General features: G+C 42.9%; 1 protein-coding gene across 1 annotated transcript in view; it reads right to left on the minus strand.

Moving 5' to 3' along the window:
• The window catches only part of USH2A (usherin), a 1,656,840-nt gene that overhangs the window by 1,424,722 nt on the left and 214,132 nt on the right, over positions 1-17,986 (minus strand). Inside the window, exons 9-10 of the mRNA XM_063919430.1 lie at positions 14,129-14,324; positions 10,195-10,325 (exon numbers count right to left, since the gene is read on the minus strand). Of these exons, the coding sequence (XP_063775500.1) occupies positions 10,195-10,325; positions 14,129-14,324 (327 nt within the window). The remainder of the gene's footprint in view (positions 1-10,194; positions 10,326-14,128; positions 14,325-17,986) is intronic.

A 17,986-nucleotide genomic window follows, 5' to 3' on the forward strand; every position in this document is an offset into this window, starting at 1 on the left:
GCAAATCAATCTGCAATTAGGAGTATATTTCCCTACTGTTGTCAAATGGAATAAAATCTTTTCCATAAGACAAAAGGAAGGTGAAATGGCATCCGAATATTTCCATCGAGCACTGCAGGAAATGTCTAGATACACTGGGATCGAGGACATAAAAGATAATGCGCATCACAGGGAGGTAGCTGTTACTGTATTAATGGACGGGTTAAAGAGGCATTAGGAGCAAGGGTACAGACCTCTCTACCAAACTGGAGAGGTATCTCGGTGGCTGCATTGAGAGAGTCCGCTATCGAGCATGACAGGAACATCAGTAAGCACAGGGAGTCTCAGGGGGAAAAGCTGATGACAGTGAGTATAGACGCACTTACCAAAAAGCCATATCAGCCAAAACCCCAGACCCCTGATGGTAAGTCACGTATAGTAACATGCTATGCTTGTCACCAGGTAGGACATTACTCGAGGGAATGTAAGAATAAAGGTACATATAATGTATACCGACCCCCTAGACCAGGATATGAACCACACTACAATGCACATAATTGGGATCAGGGACCACTTAGGAGAAATTACGAGCCACGTGCAGGGGAAACAAGGAGGTACCCACCAAGGAGAGACTGGCAGGCCTCCGAAAATTCTCAGCTACCCCCCTCACATATTGTAGCTGCCAATGCGCTGCGGAAGGGTCTCAACACACAATAGGGGTTGGGCCACACCTGTAGTCTGCAGCCAGTGAAGTTGATTGCTAGCCTTGATAGTGAACCTGAGGTAACGGTTGATGTAGCTGGTGTACCATTACCTTTTCTCGTAGATACAGGGGCGGCCAGGTCAGTGTTAAATTCAACGATAGGTATAAAAACCATGGGTAAAACAATTTCAGCAATGGGAGTAACAGGAACTGTGCAACAATACCCTTTGAGTAGACCGGCAAAGATTACGATAGGGCCTTTGCAAACCAAACATTCTTTTCTGCTGGCTGCATCGGCTCCGACTAATCTACTCGGCAGAGATTTATTGTGTAAAATGCGGTGTGTCATATACTGTACTCCTGAGGGTGTCTTCTTGGATATACCTGGGAACCACGCTCAAGAAGTACAAGATATATTAGACACCCCTCAAAGACTAATGTTGCATTCTACTGTTATAGACAAGTGTCCATCAAAGGTAGAGGAAATGATCTCACAAATACCGGGTTCCCTTTGGACCAAAAATGGACAAGACACTGGATTGATGGCGAATGTAGCTCCAGAGTAGTACAAGTAAAAGATGGTAGGATAGCTCCAAAAATTCCTCAGTATCCTCTGAAGCCAGAGGTAGAATTAGGAGTGTACCCTGTCATAGAGCTGCTGCTACAGCAAGGCATCCTAGTCAGGACGTCCAGCACTGCCAATAGTCCCATCTTCCCTGTGAAAAAGAGTGGGGGGAGGGGTTATAGGCTAGTGCAGGATCTAAGGGGGATAAACAAGACAGTTGAGAGCCAATTCCCCGTAGTGCCCAATCTAGCAGTCATCCTCATGCAAATTCCCTCTACTGAATGTTTTTCACTGTCATTGACCTCTGTTCTGCTTTCTTTTCTGTCCCTCTGCACCCTGACAGCCAATACCTTTTTGCTTTTACATACAGGGGAGTACAGTACACCTGGACTCGGCTTCCCCAAGGTTTCATTGACAGCCCGAGTATTTTCTCTCAGGCCTTGCATGACTGTTTACAATCCTTTCAACCTGAGAGTGGATCAGTGCTAATACAGTATGTCGATGACTTATTGTTATGTTCTGACTCACTCGAATCGTCCTTGAAAGACACGAAACAGCTTCTGTTTCATCTTTCCCAAACGGGACACAAGGTTTCAAAGGATAAGTTGCAGTTGTGCCAGACCAGGGTAAAATATTTGGGACATTGCTTCACCCAAGGACTTAGACACCTCACTGCTGATAGAATACAGGCGATTCGCGACATGACTCTGCCACAAACGCAACAACAGATCCGCACTTTCCTTGGAATGTGTGGGTACTGTCGAAACTGGATTCCAGGGTTCTCTATACTGGCTTTACCTTTGCAAGAAATGGTCTCTTCAAACAAACCAGAATGGGTCTCGCACACAGATGAGTCCGAACTGGCATTTGAGAGACTCAAACAGTGCCTATCACAGGCACCTGCATTAGGTATGCCAGATTATGAGAAGCCCTTTGAATTGTATGGTACAGAAAGTGCAGGGTGCGCGGCAGCTGTTTTAACTCAGAGACATGGTGATGCCAGCAGACCGGTAGCATACTACAGTGCACAGTTGGACACGGTAGTGCGGTCTCTCCCCACTTGCTTGCGAAGTATTGCAGCGATAGCTTTGCTGGTAAGTAAAAGCGACAACGTAGTGTTAGGACATGACCTGACCATTCATACACCTCATGCAGTATCAGCCTTACTGAACTCAGCCCAAACCAGACATGTCTCATCTGCTCGGTTTACAAAGTGGGAATTATCACTGATGGCCCCGGTAAACATCACCATTAAGAGATGCAGCTCACTAAATCCTGCAACTTACTTGCCAAGTGTGCCTGGACAGGCACAAAGGGTGGAGGATGAGAATAATGGTGAAGGAAGATTTAGTGCAGATACTGATACGCATGATTGTATGGAATACCTGAATCAGACTTTCACAGCGAGACCTGACATCAGTGACAACCCACTGGAAGGAGTAGACTTTACCTTCTACACTGATGGTAGTTGCCACAGACAGACAGAATCGGGAGACTTGTGTACTGGATATGCAGTTGTAGACGACAGCGGTATCATAGAAGCTGAACCCCTGGGCCCACCGCACTCAGCACAAGTTGCTGAGTTGGTCGCCCTAACCAGAGCATGTGAATTGGCCAAGGGTAAGTCAGCTAAGATATACACAGATTCTAGGTACGCCTTTGGAGTAGTGCATGATTTCGGGGCCCTATGGCACCTCAGAAATTTCATGACGGCAGCTGGCACACCCGTAGCACATGCGTCCCACATAAAAAGACTTCTAACAGCGATACAGGAACCAGACAGAGTGGCTGTTATCAAGTGCAAAGCACATACTTACAACCAAGACCAAATTTCACTTGGTAACAGCCGGGCAGACGAAGCTGCTAAATCAGCAGCCAGCACCCCCATACATACAAACGAACATCACCTCACTAATGACATTTAAAACGATCAACACACAACAATTAATTGAAATGCAAGATTTGTGTTCATTACAGGAAAAGGCAGTCTGGAGGTCAAAGGGATATGGCCAGGAATCCTCAGGACTGTGGACAGGTGGACAAGGTAAGCCAGTAGCCCCCAGAGCATATCTTCCAAGCATAGCTGAGACGGCACACGGTCTGACTCATCTGGGTAAAGAGGGTATGTGTAAGCTGGTGAGAGCCTACTGGTGTGCGCCAGGATTCTCTTCTCATGCAGGTAAGAGAGCAATGACATGTTTTACTTGCTTGAGGAAGAATATTGGTAAGTCAATACCAACAGAGCCATCCCATATCCCCCCGACAGATGGACCTTTTCAGGTAATACAAATCGATTTCATACAGTTACCACCCTGTAGGAATTTAAAATATGTGTTAGTTTGTATTGATGTATTTTCCAACTGGGTAGAAGCATTCCCTGCTGCCACAAATACTGCTATGTTCACTGCAAAGAAAATTGTGCAGGAATTTGTGTGTAGATATGGTATCCCTAGAATAACTGAAAGTGTCAGGGATACCCATTTTACAGGTGAAGTCTTTCAGGTCATGTGCAAACTGATGGGAATTAATAGCAAGCTGCATACTCCGTACCATCCACAGGCGAGTGCAAAGGTGGAGAGAGTGAACAGCACTATTAAGAACAAGCTGAGAAAATTAATGGCTGAAACTGGATTGTCGTGGCCAGAAGCTTTGCCACTAGTGTTGTACACCATCAGAACCACTCCCAGGTCTCCCCTTAACCTATCACCCTTTGAAATTCTTTTTGGTCGACAACCTCATGTAATGATAGACCCCCAGGATGATTTGAAATGTAATAATGAAGTGACTGTGAAATATTTGGTTGGGATGAGCCAGCAGCTGAGAAATCAACAAAGAAATTTAAAGCTGGTGATTCCTGACCTACCGAACAGTAATTGTCATGACATTGAGCCTGGGGATTATGTGATGATTCGAAATTTCTTATGCTCAGGTTGCCTCATAGACAGGTGGGAAGGACCATATCAAGTCTTGTTAACCAGCACGACAGCATTGAAGGTCGCCGAAAGAGAGACTTGGGTCCACTCGTCCCACTGCAAGAAGGTCGCTGACCCGGAGAGAACTCGTGACAAAGAGCAGAGTGTAGAGAATCTCGTATCACTGGAGTGTCTGTTCCGGGAAAGTTGAGAGGCAGGACTGTTGAAGGATATCTGAGCACAGAGAGTAACAAGACCTAGAACGGTTGTCGTACCACTTTCTTTTTTCACCTCCCCCTGCATTTTTCCTTTCTTTTCTCCTTCTTATTTTCCTCCTTTCCCCTAACGAAATGGATCGATCACAAGAGACTGCGTTTCGGGTTCTGTTAGTAATTCTGGTTTTGATAAGGACAGTTTGTTTTGGTGAGGGTCCCAGAGAGGTCGAGCAGGGATCTGGAATGGGTTCTGATGGCAAGTATGAATTTGTAGGATCTCAGGATCAGCGCATCACTTTAGTAAAGGCTGGCATCAGTAAGCGCTCTGGTAGTCAGGGAGCTCGGAGGCACTGTGAGGGGTTATTGTCTGATGAATATTGTATTTGTAGGAATTGTGAGAATATAGTTGAGGATGGGTGCATCCAGAGATGTCAATCCAACCTTAATATCGACATGGACCGTCATCCATTGAGTGATTACCACTCACTAGTGGGTAAGGTCTTAAACCAGACAGAATGCTGGGTGTGCTCACAGGTACCTCAAGGTCAGAGCAAGTCAGGACCGTACCCTTTAGCAATAGATGAGGTACTCGAATTACGGGGTGGGAGACCGGTGGACAAGAAATTCAATATCTCTAGGCCCCCTAGCTTGAAGCTCCACCAGTATCATGTAGACAGGTCCTTATTATGTTTTACTGTTTCCAATTACCGAAAACCGGGAAATTGGGAAGTGACGTGGAATAACCAGACAATGACCTTTTCACACAGAGCTGATAGCATACCCATAGACTCTGAACTTGTACGCCAAATAGCCAACAGTGGGAGGTATTACCGTATAGATATACTTGTGGAAGCAAGACCATGTGGGTTGGAAAAGTATCGCCAGGGTATTGTGCTCATATCATCCAGCCCGATCCTTGTACTGAGCAGATGAGAGAACTAGGGATAGGTTTCTTTACTTGGAAAATTTGTAATATGGTGATGTTATATTTTGTCCCCTATGTTCTCCCAGATGATGCCTATTTCATATGTGGGAGGAAGGCGTACAAGTGGCTTGCCCCGAGCTCAGAGGGATTGTGTTACATTGGGAGAGTACCGCCAGAGGTCATGACCATAACCCATGATAAGATGAAAGACGTTCACCGCAGTGCCCAGGCTCCTTATACTCATACTCACTATGAACACATCGTCAAGAGACACCTCATAGATAGGGCAGAGCACGCAGCCTCTGATTTGATCCACGAATCCACCGGGATTCAGTTCCTTCTCGCATTAGACATCACCCGTACTGCCAGAGGAACTATAAATTATAGGTATATCCATGCTAGCAAACTTGATAGATAATATCACTGAGATGTATGACGACACCATCGGGTATACTGGAAGGGAGTAACAAGCCTACAAGAAGGAACTGATTCAGCACAGAATGGTCCTTAATTATGTCACAGCAGTGACAGGTGGGTACTGTGTTACTCTGGCAACTCAATATGGTGTGAAGTGCTGTACGTATATTACGAACAGCACTGACGCCCCCACGGAGATCATCGATCAAAAGATGGACGATATCTTGCAGTTGAAGTCGGAGTTCAGGAGGAAGCACAACCTTACCTTAGCGACTGTGAGTAATGAACTGACCGGCTGGGTCTCATGGTTGAACCCACGCAAATGGTTCTCAGGTTCAGGAGAGTGGGCTCAGAATGTCATTATGGGTGTTGGGAAGTTTCTCCTTTGTATCCTGGGAGTCGTCATAATTATTGGTTCGATATTTAGGTGTGTTCGAATTCTAATGCGGCGCAAGCACGGCACAACTCTGATAAGTCTAAGGAGCGAGGGCGCTGTTATAGCAGCAGATTTAATTTATGACCCATCCATAGAGATAGTGTTATGATAAAGATTGCAAATGAATTCCATGGCCTGTTTCTTTCACCCGTTTTTCTTTTGTCTCCCCCTCTGCGCAGATACATCCATCCGGAAAAAGATGTCAGCCCTACCCAAAATGTTTATGTGAATGTATTTTCATATATGTGTCTTATCTTCATCTCTGTCGACAGGTGATATCCACATATACTAGCACTCACATATGTTTCCCCCTCCATGTATCATCAACTAAATGTGCACCCCATTTGTTGGAACAAGAAGCCGAATAGAGCTTGGTAGTGTTTGTTGGCCCATTTACAGACCCTTAATATGGGATGAGAAGGATATAATGTATACTTTGCAATACCTCGAAGCTTATTACATATACGGCACGATGATACATGCCCCTCAGACATGGATTCATACATACATGCTTTTTACTATCCCACTAGGTCATATATTTCCCACCTACAACTCTTCCCCGACCATCCAAACCTCTGTAGATATTGTGTAGATATTTTTCTGTTTATTGATTAGATAGTGACAGTTATTGGTGACTGCCAAAGGGTGGACTGTCAAACTCGAAAAATATTGCAGTACACACATCAAGTACAAACTACACACAGATGGCCTCCATGCGCGTACTTATTCTGCCGTGCGTGCACATATCCGCAATTTGCGTATGGTCGCTCCCGCGGTCCTGCGCATTAGCGTGTGGTATGGGTGTTTACTGTAGAGTTTGTGAACGGATGGAAAGCCATCAAAACACATTACATATTTAATCCAAATAGTGCACATTTTACACATAGCCTCCCTGCACCACAGCAGCAAGTTACAGCAGTTTAAATGGTAACAGAACAAAGGGATTCACCTTTACAGGATAGGAGGGGACAGAACAAGATTATAAGGCGGTGTTTGGTATCCAGCCGTAGGGTATTGTAAGGGTAAAATTCCGGTGTTGGTTTGAAGAAGATTGCATGTTTCTGCGAATAGTTATGTGCAGGAGCAGAATATAGATATAAATTGTATTTACTGTACATTATGTATGCGGCGGGAATCCAGAGGAGACCACCCACAAGAGCAGTTGGACCAGATATAGGCCACCTATTCAAACCGACCTATGACCTCTCCTGTACTGTAAATGACCATCCCTGTGTCCAATGGACAAAGAGATTACAGTATCCATTGTGTTAGGTTTTGGAAGAATTGTATAAAGAGAGCCTGCTGCAGGCCTGGTCAGACACAAGACTCACAAAGTTATCTATCAGATGACTGAGGACCAGGCTGGGTAGTGCGGTGAATCCAATCACGTATGTACCATTGACTGTAGCCATTATTCTGTTGTATTGTATTGTATTGTATATATTGTAACCCCCTTTCAGTAATAATATGCTGTGGTGTCAGAACCCAGCAGTTAAATTACAATCTGGTGTCGTGTCTTCCTTTCCCTGCTAAGGTTTAAAGTATATTATTATCGCATTGCATAGCTGTTAAGGGTTTGCGGTGTATCTCTGGGTGTGTACGCGCTGTGTGTACTTTGTACCGTCAGCGCAGCGTTTGTGCGCAAAGTCCGTACACAGTACGGGACTCTTTACGCTAACAGCGTAAAGAGTACGTAGAGTGTGTATTAAGTATAGCAGCTGCAGCGGCTCCATGGTAAAGTGTATTTAAAGTGTGTTTAAGGTATAGCTTTTCATTCCTGTATATAAATCAGCATTATCACAACACACAATACAGACATGACGGCCTACCAGGAATCTTCCTGGTGAGCCCTATGGCTAATCCACCCCTGTACAGGCCCAATGATCAAAGTAATTTGCCCAGTGTGGATGCGTTTTTGCCCAGTGTGTATGCTGGGCGATGGTGTGAACATCGCTAGCAGGAAAACAGCTCAGTGCACACACACACTGAGCGATTTTCACCCAGCCCAGCGATGTTCACGGGGGTGAACCACTTTCCTCAGTAGGAGACTGTGGAAAGTGGTTCACTCCGCCAGTAAAACTGGCTAACGGACGGCGGTGGCCAGCGATAATGCGGGAGCGCGCTTCAGCACTCACAGCTTATCGCCCGGCCATACACAGTATCCAATTAGCCGCAAAAATACGGCAATTTATCACAGGTCAAACTTTCCCACCTATCGTGAAAAACGGCTTTTCACCGAAATGCACGCTCCAATTTTTTGCACCTATCATATTCCGAAATTGCAAAAACGGCATTCGTGCGATAATTCTTAAACCAGTGAAGAGCATAGGAGAACCCCAAAACTGCCAAACTAACATTGGGTAACAGTATAGAAAGTATATTAAAGGGTATAATCCTCTCCATTCACTTATTTTGTCACTTACTTTGAGTTTTTATTTTACAGGATGGGATTATTTATTTCAAATAAAAAACCTGTCTATTCTGCGGACATCAAATGGGGGAGGAGTTTTGTCCTAATGTAAGTGTTTTTGGATGGACAGATGGTATTTAAGCAGATCGAGGTTGAGTTTGAGCTGATCAGGAATGGGGCTTATTTTAACCCAATTTTGCATCTGTAAATGTGCGGGGGCTCATATTGTAGGTGCGCAGCCTCTTCCTTCAGTCCTCCTCTTCCTCCAGTCAGCGCTGCTGTAAACCAAGCGTCATCCGTGTACGAATGCTTAAACACATTCTGCTTTCAGTCACACTTTTGATTGCCCTTACATCAATGCACAGTAATAAAAACATACATATGTGATATAGTCAGTCCTTATGACTTTATTACATAACCAGCTAAAGCAAAAGCAATACTTAGGTTTCAGTTAATGAAGTCCTTGTCTCAGTCAGGGACATATATCGTGCTACCTCAGTTCCTGTGCCACTTATTCCAGAGAATTGCCTGTAAGCTATGACGGGTCTTGAGTTCTTGGTGTGGTGTAAAAGTATCTGCATATGAGATGTCAACTAATCTGTCACTGATTGGAGGCACGCCTCTTAGCACTTATAGTGAAATCTCACCTTACAGTCAGTGCTAGGTGATTGTTCTGTTAACCTGTCTGACTACGCGTTACTGGTGGCTTGATACTACAAGTCAGGTGAGCAATATGCTAAAACCTACGTAATTGCCTGTTGTTTGCTGCTGGTTAGTTTGACTCCATAGCTATCCAAATCCCTGTTTGCCGTTTCATGAACGCACCCGTCTGTATGCAGTCCCACTATTCCTGCCTCTTTCCAGTTCTGCAGCTGAAATACACTAAGCGGTCTCCTGTCCTAGTTTCTTCTCATACAGTTTGGTCTGACTCCATATTTATTTGAACACTGGCACAATTTTTGTTATTTTTGCTGTTTACTATAACATATTCAAGTTACAATCATATAATGAATATTATTTTAAAGTGTGAAATATCAACTTTAACTTGAGTGTATTCAAATCCAAATTGGAGGATGTGCTTTTGAATTACAGATATCATATCATTTCATATGTAGCCCCAGGGGCGTTTTAACAGAGGATGGGGACCGTGTGCTGACACCAGGTGGGCCCCCTCCTCCCCACAGTGCAGTATGCTCCATCATTGTGCTGGAGTCTATTGCGTATGCGCAGCGGACATTTTGGCTGGGATTTTTGCTGAACTCCGGTAAGTACTTATCCATCATGTGCTACCATCATGGAGGCAGCTGATTGGCTCCAAAACTAATCTGCAGCAGAACAACGACCCCAAACATACATCCAATGTCATTAAGAACTATCTTCAGCATAAAGAAGAACAAGGAGTCCTGGAAGTGATGATATGGTGCTTGAATCCCTGAAACCCCCCCACCCCCCACATACACACTTATGTATTGTTTGAAGAACATGTTGCATGGCCGCATATCTCAGTATTACAGCATTTTTTAACTCCATTCTAGGCCTACTGTATATGATAAATAACTATAGTTTTCCTTACAACCAACAGTGCCTCCAGGTTCATAATTATCAATTGACTAACTTATTTGGCATAATTACCTTGTCACAGTTCTGGCTCTTGTTAACGGTGCCCTCGTCGGCGCAGTCACAGAGCTGGCACACATCCTCAGCCGACAGGTCAGCGTCATCTCGCCGGTAAAAGTTATCCTTGCAGACGTGGCAGTTTCTTCCTAGAAGAGTCAGGGCTGGCATGTTTAAGTTGGAAATGTATTTAAATGATCCGTAAGAGCCAGTTAAGAGACGGTATTCCTCAGAGAGAAGAATCATTTCCAGAATGTCCATTTTAAAGCACCTTTCATCTCTACCTGCCAATGTGGTGATCCACAGCATATGAAGCTATGAACCTGTTTCAAACAATGTTTTACCTCATTAAACTTCCATCTGCTATAGAGAGCCCAAACCGGTGTCTCTCGCCTGCAAATGCCACATGGGCACAGTTTGCAATCCAAAACTTTACCATTAAAATATATAAATGTCATTTTTCGACCAAAGAAAAAAAAAGGCAGAATTTGGTCATTATTAACGACAAAGTAAAATAACATTTTAGTCAATTTTGTGCTGTTGAAACGTAAGAAGTGAAAGGAAGAGTTGCAATTAGTCAATATAAAAGGAACACTATGTAAATTAACCGCCTAATGACCAGAGGTATTTTGTGCCTTTATTATCCAACTATTTCCATGTATTAGATATTTGTACTGCTCACGGGGAATCGGAGCAACTTTTATGTTATTCCATTTTTTTCTTTTTGTTTGAATCCAAAAAAAAGGGAGAACCCAATAATACAGGAAAACATGGTCAAACTGTTTTTTTTACGAGACTCCGCCAAAGGTTACAATCATGAAAATAGCCCAACGCCATTTCTTCACCACGTTGTTTTTTAACCGGTTTTCTTGAAGACATATGGCGGGATGTAATGGAGTCGAGAAGGCGGGACATTTTTTTAAAAGGGCAATCATGTATAAGGCAAAACCGTGCCTTAAGTGATTGCCCCTTTATAAAATGTCCGATATCTTCCGGCATTCCGCCCCTCCGGCTATCCTGGACCCCATGAAATCCAACCAATAATGTTTTTACTGTTATCAGATGTTTAATGCACTGAAAGAGAAACGTAACTGGATTACTGGAATACACGTTATTGTTATTGTATCGGGGGCGGGGGCGGAATTTGAGGATATTTGGCAGGAAATAAAGGCGGACTCTTGCTTGGATGAGTGCGCGCTTGCATAATTACAGTACGTCTGTTACATCACTTCATTTGTGTTCATTTGTTAATGTTTAGTGAAGACGACAAAAGGAAGAAAAGTGACACGTTTAATAGCTAATGGGGAAGTTAGAAAATAATATCTATGACAAACGGGCATGGGACTCACGGCCGACAGTATCTAGGTCGACACCCATTAGGTCGGCACCTATTGGTCGACAGTGGCTAGGTTGACACTAGAAATAGGTCGACGCGGGCATTAGGTTGACATGAACAAAGGTTGACGTGAGTTTTCATGTTTCTTGGTGTCGTTTTCTCCGTACAGTGACCGGGACAGGAGTGGTTCTTGGTGCGGGCAAGCAGTGCCTACGCCCGGGACACGGCCGCAGTCACCCTGCAGGTACCGCCGCCTACCCGCACCCCGCTCCCTGGCTGCAGCAGACGCCGTGGGCTGTGTGGGCGTCCGCTGCAGCCGGCTCCAGGGACAGACACTAGAGGTCATTATTGACCTCTAGTGTCAGTGCGGCGCTGCTATGGGAGAGACGTCATGACGCCTCTCCCATAGAGAGGAGCTGCGGGAGGCCAGACGGAGCAGCAGCAGCAGCAGCAGCGGTCGGGAAGCAGGAGCGGGGCAGTGGTAAGTATTGTTTTTTTATTTTTGTGTGAATTTGTAAGCGGCTACTAAGGGGCACAGCGACAGGGGGCACAACTACTGGGGGCAAAGCAACAGGGGGCACAACTAGAGGGGCAAATCTACTGGGGGCATAGCTACAGGGGGCAAATCTACTGGGGGGCATAGCTACAGGGGGCACAGCTACTGGGGGCACAGCTACAGGGGGCACCACTACTTGGGGCAAATCGGAGGGCACAACTACTGGGGGCATAACTGTGGCCACGCCCCTCCCATATGAAGCCACGCCCCTATTTTTGCCACGCGCTTCCGGAGCGCACTAACCTTTGCCGCGAGGGGGAGGGCACCAGTGGAAACTTTCGCACTGGGCGCCACAAGGTGTAGAACCGGCCCTGAGTCCGGGAATCCCAATTAGTGCACCGTGTCCCCTCGAATGGCTTGATTCGCTCGCCATGCTTCGGGCAAGGTACCTCGCTCCGCTACCGCTGCACTTGGCACAGGCTACCGTTCCCAATCGTAGTCCACGTGGATCGAAAAGTATGAAAAAGTTCAAAAAAGTGAAAAACTCATGTCGACCTTTTTGCATGTCGACCTTGTTCACTGTCGACCTAATGGCCGTGTCGACCTATTCACTGTCGACCAATGGGTGTTGACCTAAGTGGTGTCTACCCAAACATGTAGACATTAAGGTCCCTTTGTCAGGACGAATAATCCGGCTAACTTTCAGCATAAATAATATATACTGTATTACAAGTGAATAATATTTGATAATGTTGCAGAAGACAGATGTTTTGGATAACGACACTGCATAGGTTTGTTGGCATGCTTTGTGTTACACATTACTATTATGGGGCCCAGGGGTGGAGTATTTGGAGGTGCTCCGATACTCCTCCCCACTAAGGCTGTATTCTGAATCTGGACTAGGATTTCCTGAGCCCGGCTTAGCAGTTATTGCCTAGTATTCACTTCCATTCACTTGATAAATTAGAAAAAGACAAAATTGCAGTGTTGCAGGGTGCTACGCCCCAAAAAATGCAAATTCCTCAAAAGGTACAAAAAATGCCTGTATGTTCTACTGTATGTATTTATTGCCGGAGAGAAGCTTGGCTGCCTAGTTGGCAGCTGTATCTGCAGTTTATTAGTGCTTTGAAAGAGCAAGAATTTTGTTTTATTATGTTGTTTCCGTTCTTTATGCTGCATGGATTGCTGTGTTACACTTCACGTAATAAACAGGCCTGACGCCATCTGAATTCTCCTGTGCCTGCAAGTCATCTTTTATATTGGCTATAAAAGGTATTCACCCCTATTTCACATTTTATTTTCTCATATTATGGAATAAAAATAGATTTATACAGGAGTTCTTACCACTAATCCACACAAAATGCTCACATATAAAATAAAAGTTTTTGATTAATTGCAAGTAGAAAATAATTAATTATGTATGCATTTTGTTTTCTTGTTATAGTATTTGGTACAAGCCTTCTTCCCCAAAATGTCTTTTGGGCCTCTACCAGTTTTGAATTTTCTTATACTCTTTCCCTGAATGGCGCCTTTCAGTATAATTTTCTTGGATTTGTTTTAAATATTCTTTTAACTTCACGATGAAGCTCTTGTTTTGAAATACAGCAACCAGCTGCAGGAAAGCTGACACAACTGTATATTTCTTTAAAAAAAAAAAAAAATTAAACAATCAAGCAATGATTTGTACACAGATGGACTCCAATCAATTAATTATGTGACCTCTGAAGACAACTGATTGCTCCAGGGTTTATTTAGCAATGCACTAAATTATTGTCTATTTTATCTTTTTTTTTTGTAATTAATTAATTAATAAAAAATATTTTCTTTTTAATGTACTATTATTACAGTATAGTCTGTTGATTACATTTTTCTGTAGATAAGGATTGCCAAATAAATCACTTTTGATGCCTGAAGGTGGGAAAAAGAAAATGTGGGGGGAAAAAATCGTTTTTGATTTTTTTTTTTTTTTTTATCTTTAGGTTTTCACCCAATCGACTGCAACCTATTTTTTTCTTTTAAAAAAAAAATATCGCAAGGTTTAAGCACCTTACTATTTAGTCAGGCAAAACATCAATGGAATGGCGTAATTTATCAGTAAGCCCTGCACTTGAACACGTTACCTGTAGTGTTGTGTTCACAGTTGTCGCACACACCCCCACCTCCTCGGTAGTGGTCATGTGGCTGAGGGTCTGCAGTGGCATTGTAGTGACAGCTGGATGAATGGTTGTAGCACTGGCAGGGCAGGCAGTTATATGCATTCACATGGTCACCTTGACGAAAAGGCTTGTTGTTAAAGAGCGGCAAGCAGCGATCACACTGGAGACATAAATAAAATAAGGAAATGAAGATATAGTCGATTTGGTTACACATTCATGTTCAATTTACAAGCTTATCAGCTCCCTTTCATGTGATAATTTTGGAAAATATGGATTAACCAATTCACACTCTAAGGAACAATTTAGCCACTGAACAAAATTGCCTGAGGCTCTTTATCCTTTTGAAAAATAGGGATTTATCCCCTACTACAGTATGTGCTTCACAATGACTTCCGTGGGTCACAGTAAGCACGCTCATACATATTCATGTGACCCCGTCCGTCTGCTACCATCACTTTCCTTTGAAGTTTGACCCCGAAAGATGCCTTCTTCTACCAAGAGAGTTCCCTGTAATGGCACAATAAATATTGTTCCACTTAAAGGGTTTAATTTTTAAGTTGAAGCTGTTAGCATGGCTAACTAACAGTAATACAACAGCAGTAAAATGTACTAACTACTGCAAATGCCCCATAAATCAGACAGAGCCTGCATTTCCCTGCAGGCAGTCCCCCGGGGCCTGTAATCTTGCCGAAATCTGCATAAAAATACAATGTATATTTCAGCGGCAAAAGTTAAAGAAGGCCAAACAATGTCAGAACGGACAGCGGTTCTCCGGGATTTATAGAATTTGGTTATAAAATACCTTTCTGCAATTTGCAACATCTGTGGAAAAACATATACAGTATATGTTGATGATGATATCAGACTTAAGACCTGCAAAAAAATATTTCATGCAAATGCGGTAATTATTTTCTATGGATTTAATGATCAACTTGTATCTTACGAATAAAATATTTTACTTTGTTTTATTTGATTGACGTTGAATTATTATCAAAGCAGCTTTTGTGCGTAATGCTGGTAACAGAAATACAGTATATGGGAAACAACATAAAACAATGTCCAAAAATATAAACATAAAATATATAAATTAAACTTTTCATTTAACAAGCCATTTACAGCTGCATTGCCACATTGAGACGTTGGCATGGTGAGGTCTACTTGCTGCCACTCTCTCCGGGACACATGAGTAGTGGGATTGACCTCATCTTGGCATCTCAAGTCTGGTGCTGCGTAATAATGGAGAGGGGGGTGCAGCAAGTGGTCAATGAAACTTTGGATGAGAAAACAGCTTTTTTACTTGTTTAATTAAGGCTTTAATAGACTGTAGCCAAACAGGGTCTATTGGGCAGTTTAGGTCACAGATGCTGACTTTCTGTGCGCCCACCTCTGGGAGGGGTCATCCAGGTCGGCAATGCAAACTGCCAGCATTGTGACTGGAGAGGTGGGGCCATGATGACGCAATTCTGCGCAAATCATGTCATTGGCTGTCCAGACCATGCACTTCACTCTGCAAGGCGGCCGGCCTCTGCGAGACTCGCCCATTCTTCCAGGTGCCCAACATAGCCCCGCGACATTCGGGAGTCAGGCTGCCCATAAATGTAGCTACTCACAACTTTAATATATATAAAATTCCTAATGATTAGGGCAGCGGTCTCCAAACTTTTTTGAGTCCCGGCGCCCTAAAGTATCAGATTTTTTTCACGGCACCCCTAGGCCAAAAGTTTCTTATTGAGAAATTCAGAAAAAAATAGTAAATTAAGTAAATTGTGTTTATATGTCAATCTTAGGTTCAGTTATGTGGTGAGGCGCAGAATTCAATTCTATATGTCCATATATTGTATGATTAGAAGCCACAAGCAATATTTATTACCGATTAAATAATTTTAATTGGTCCTGGACCACCAACCCAGGGCACCCCTGCAAGTACCCCAAGGCGCCTAGGCACACACTTTGAGAACCACTGGATTAGGGTCATTATACAACATATGATCACAGAAGGCTTTTGCCCTTATTTTTGAATGTTCTAAAACTACGGAAACATGAAACTATAATAGAATCAGTTCCCCAAAATTAGCCTGTAATATATTTCTCCTAATATTACATAAAACGTAAACAATAACGTGAAAATATTTATATGTGTATGTTAAAATATACCTTTCCAAAAATTTCAAAGGTAAACAAAATTCAATAAAAATATAAGAGCAAAAAATATTATGAAGCTATGAAAGAACCTTCGTAAACGTGCCCTGCCGTAAGTCTGGCCAGCGACAGGGCAACTATGAACGACGTGCACTCTCCTAATTTTCCTGAAAACCCTTACACGTCCGTGGTCAGATGTAATGAATCAGTGCTCACTTTTTCTGTTGGGAAATATAGCTCAATATAGTCTGTCTGAATCATTTCTGTTTTTTATTGCCTATCCAGTAATGAGCCAGACTTTCTTAAGATCTTTGAACTGAATACATTAAAACTTGCATGAAACTATCAGGGCAATCAAAAAATACTAAAATGTTCCCATTTGATGTACTAAAGAATAATATCAAAGGACAGTCGCAATGCCGGCAGGAATAACAAGTAGGGTGGAATGTTTAAAACATCACCATAGGAAGGTAGAAATAAATAATTGACATCTACTTGGGAAATAAGGTCAGGGAAATGGAACGTTGTAGAGGGGCTCCGTTTGGCCCTCGCAGAGCTGATCTGTTCCTTAGAGCTATCAATCTTAAGGACTGCCATATTTTATCATCAACAGTAATTTAAGTTGATTATGGCGTCAATGTCATGATAATGATATAGGTTCTGAAGATAATGAAAGAGTAATGGAAGAGAAGTTACAACGGGCACTTGAACAATTACTGTACTTACAGTTTCTCCATGCTAAAAATCTGTGGTGGCCTCCATTTTTGGGGCTCAATCCAAATTTCATAAATGTCGGTAAGTTCCAATTTCTTAGCAGGAACAGTCTGCACCTCATCATACTTATACTTAAATCCATGTTTCAGGGGGGATCAATAAGAGATACCATGTTTTATATTTTCATTCTAAGAGTCTGGACCTAGGTCATGTTTTTTGGACCTAGGTCATGTTTTTTGGACCTAGGTCATGTTTTTTGTTTCCATTAAAATGCTTCGGTCAACTCTACACAGTGGGAGACACCATATGTGGGGGAGATGTATTAAAGCTTGTAGAGGGACAAAGTGGAGAGAGATAAAGTACCCACCAATCAAATCCTGTCATTTTTTAAACACAGCCTGTAATATGACATTTAGGTGCTGATTGGTCGGTATGTCATCTCTCATGAAAATTCAGCCAGTGGCTACAATGGAACAACAAAGGAAAGATTTACCATCTACTTCAACATCCCAAAATTTGTTTATTCACAGTTTTATCACTACAGTACTGTAAATGAACAACGATCCTCGGCCAATAGCTCTGTTCTCAGTAAATAGATTCATGCATTTTTTATTACAAGGTTTTAAACAAATATATTTTACAGACAATTTTGGTAATGAAAACCCAATATCTTAAAAGTTGATTATTTTGTTCTCGGATGTGACGCTTTGTTCAGTGTCTCATCCGTGAACTGATTTTCATGGGCACCTATCATAAACATTTGATTCATAATTTTTTTTGCTTAAACATTAAAAAGTTGAGACATTACCCATGGTGACCAATCAGATTCTGCATAATGTACTAGAAGATGATAGCTAGAATCTCAGTTGGTTGCTATAGGCCACACCTACACTTTTCATTTTTGGAAGTTTTAGTCAACCAACCCCATAATTATTTGTAACGATTCAGGGCATTTCCAACTGCCCTAAT

This window comes from Pseudophryne corroboree, chromosome 4 (genome assembly GCF_028390025.1).
Source record: "Pseudophryne corroboree isolate aPseCor3 chromosome 4, aPseCor3.hap2, whole genome shotgun sequence".
NCBI lineage: Eukaryota > Metazoa > Chordata > Amphibia > Anura > Myobatrachidae > Pseudophryne > Pseudophryne corroboree.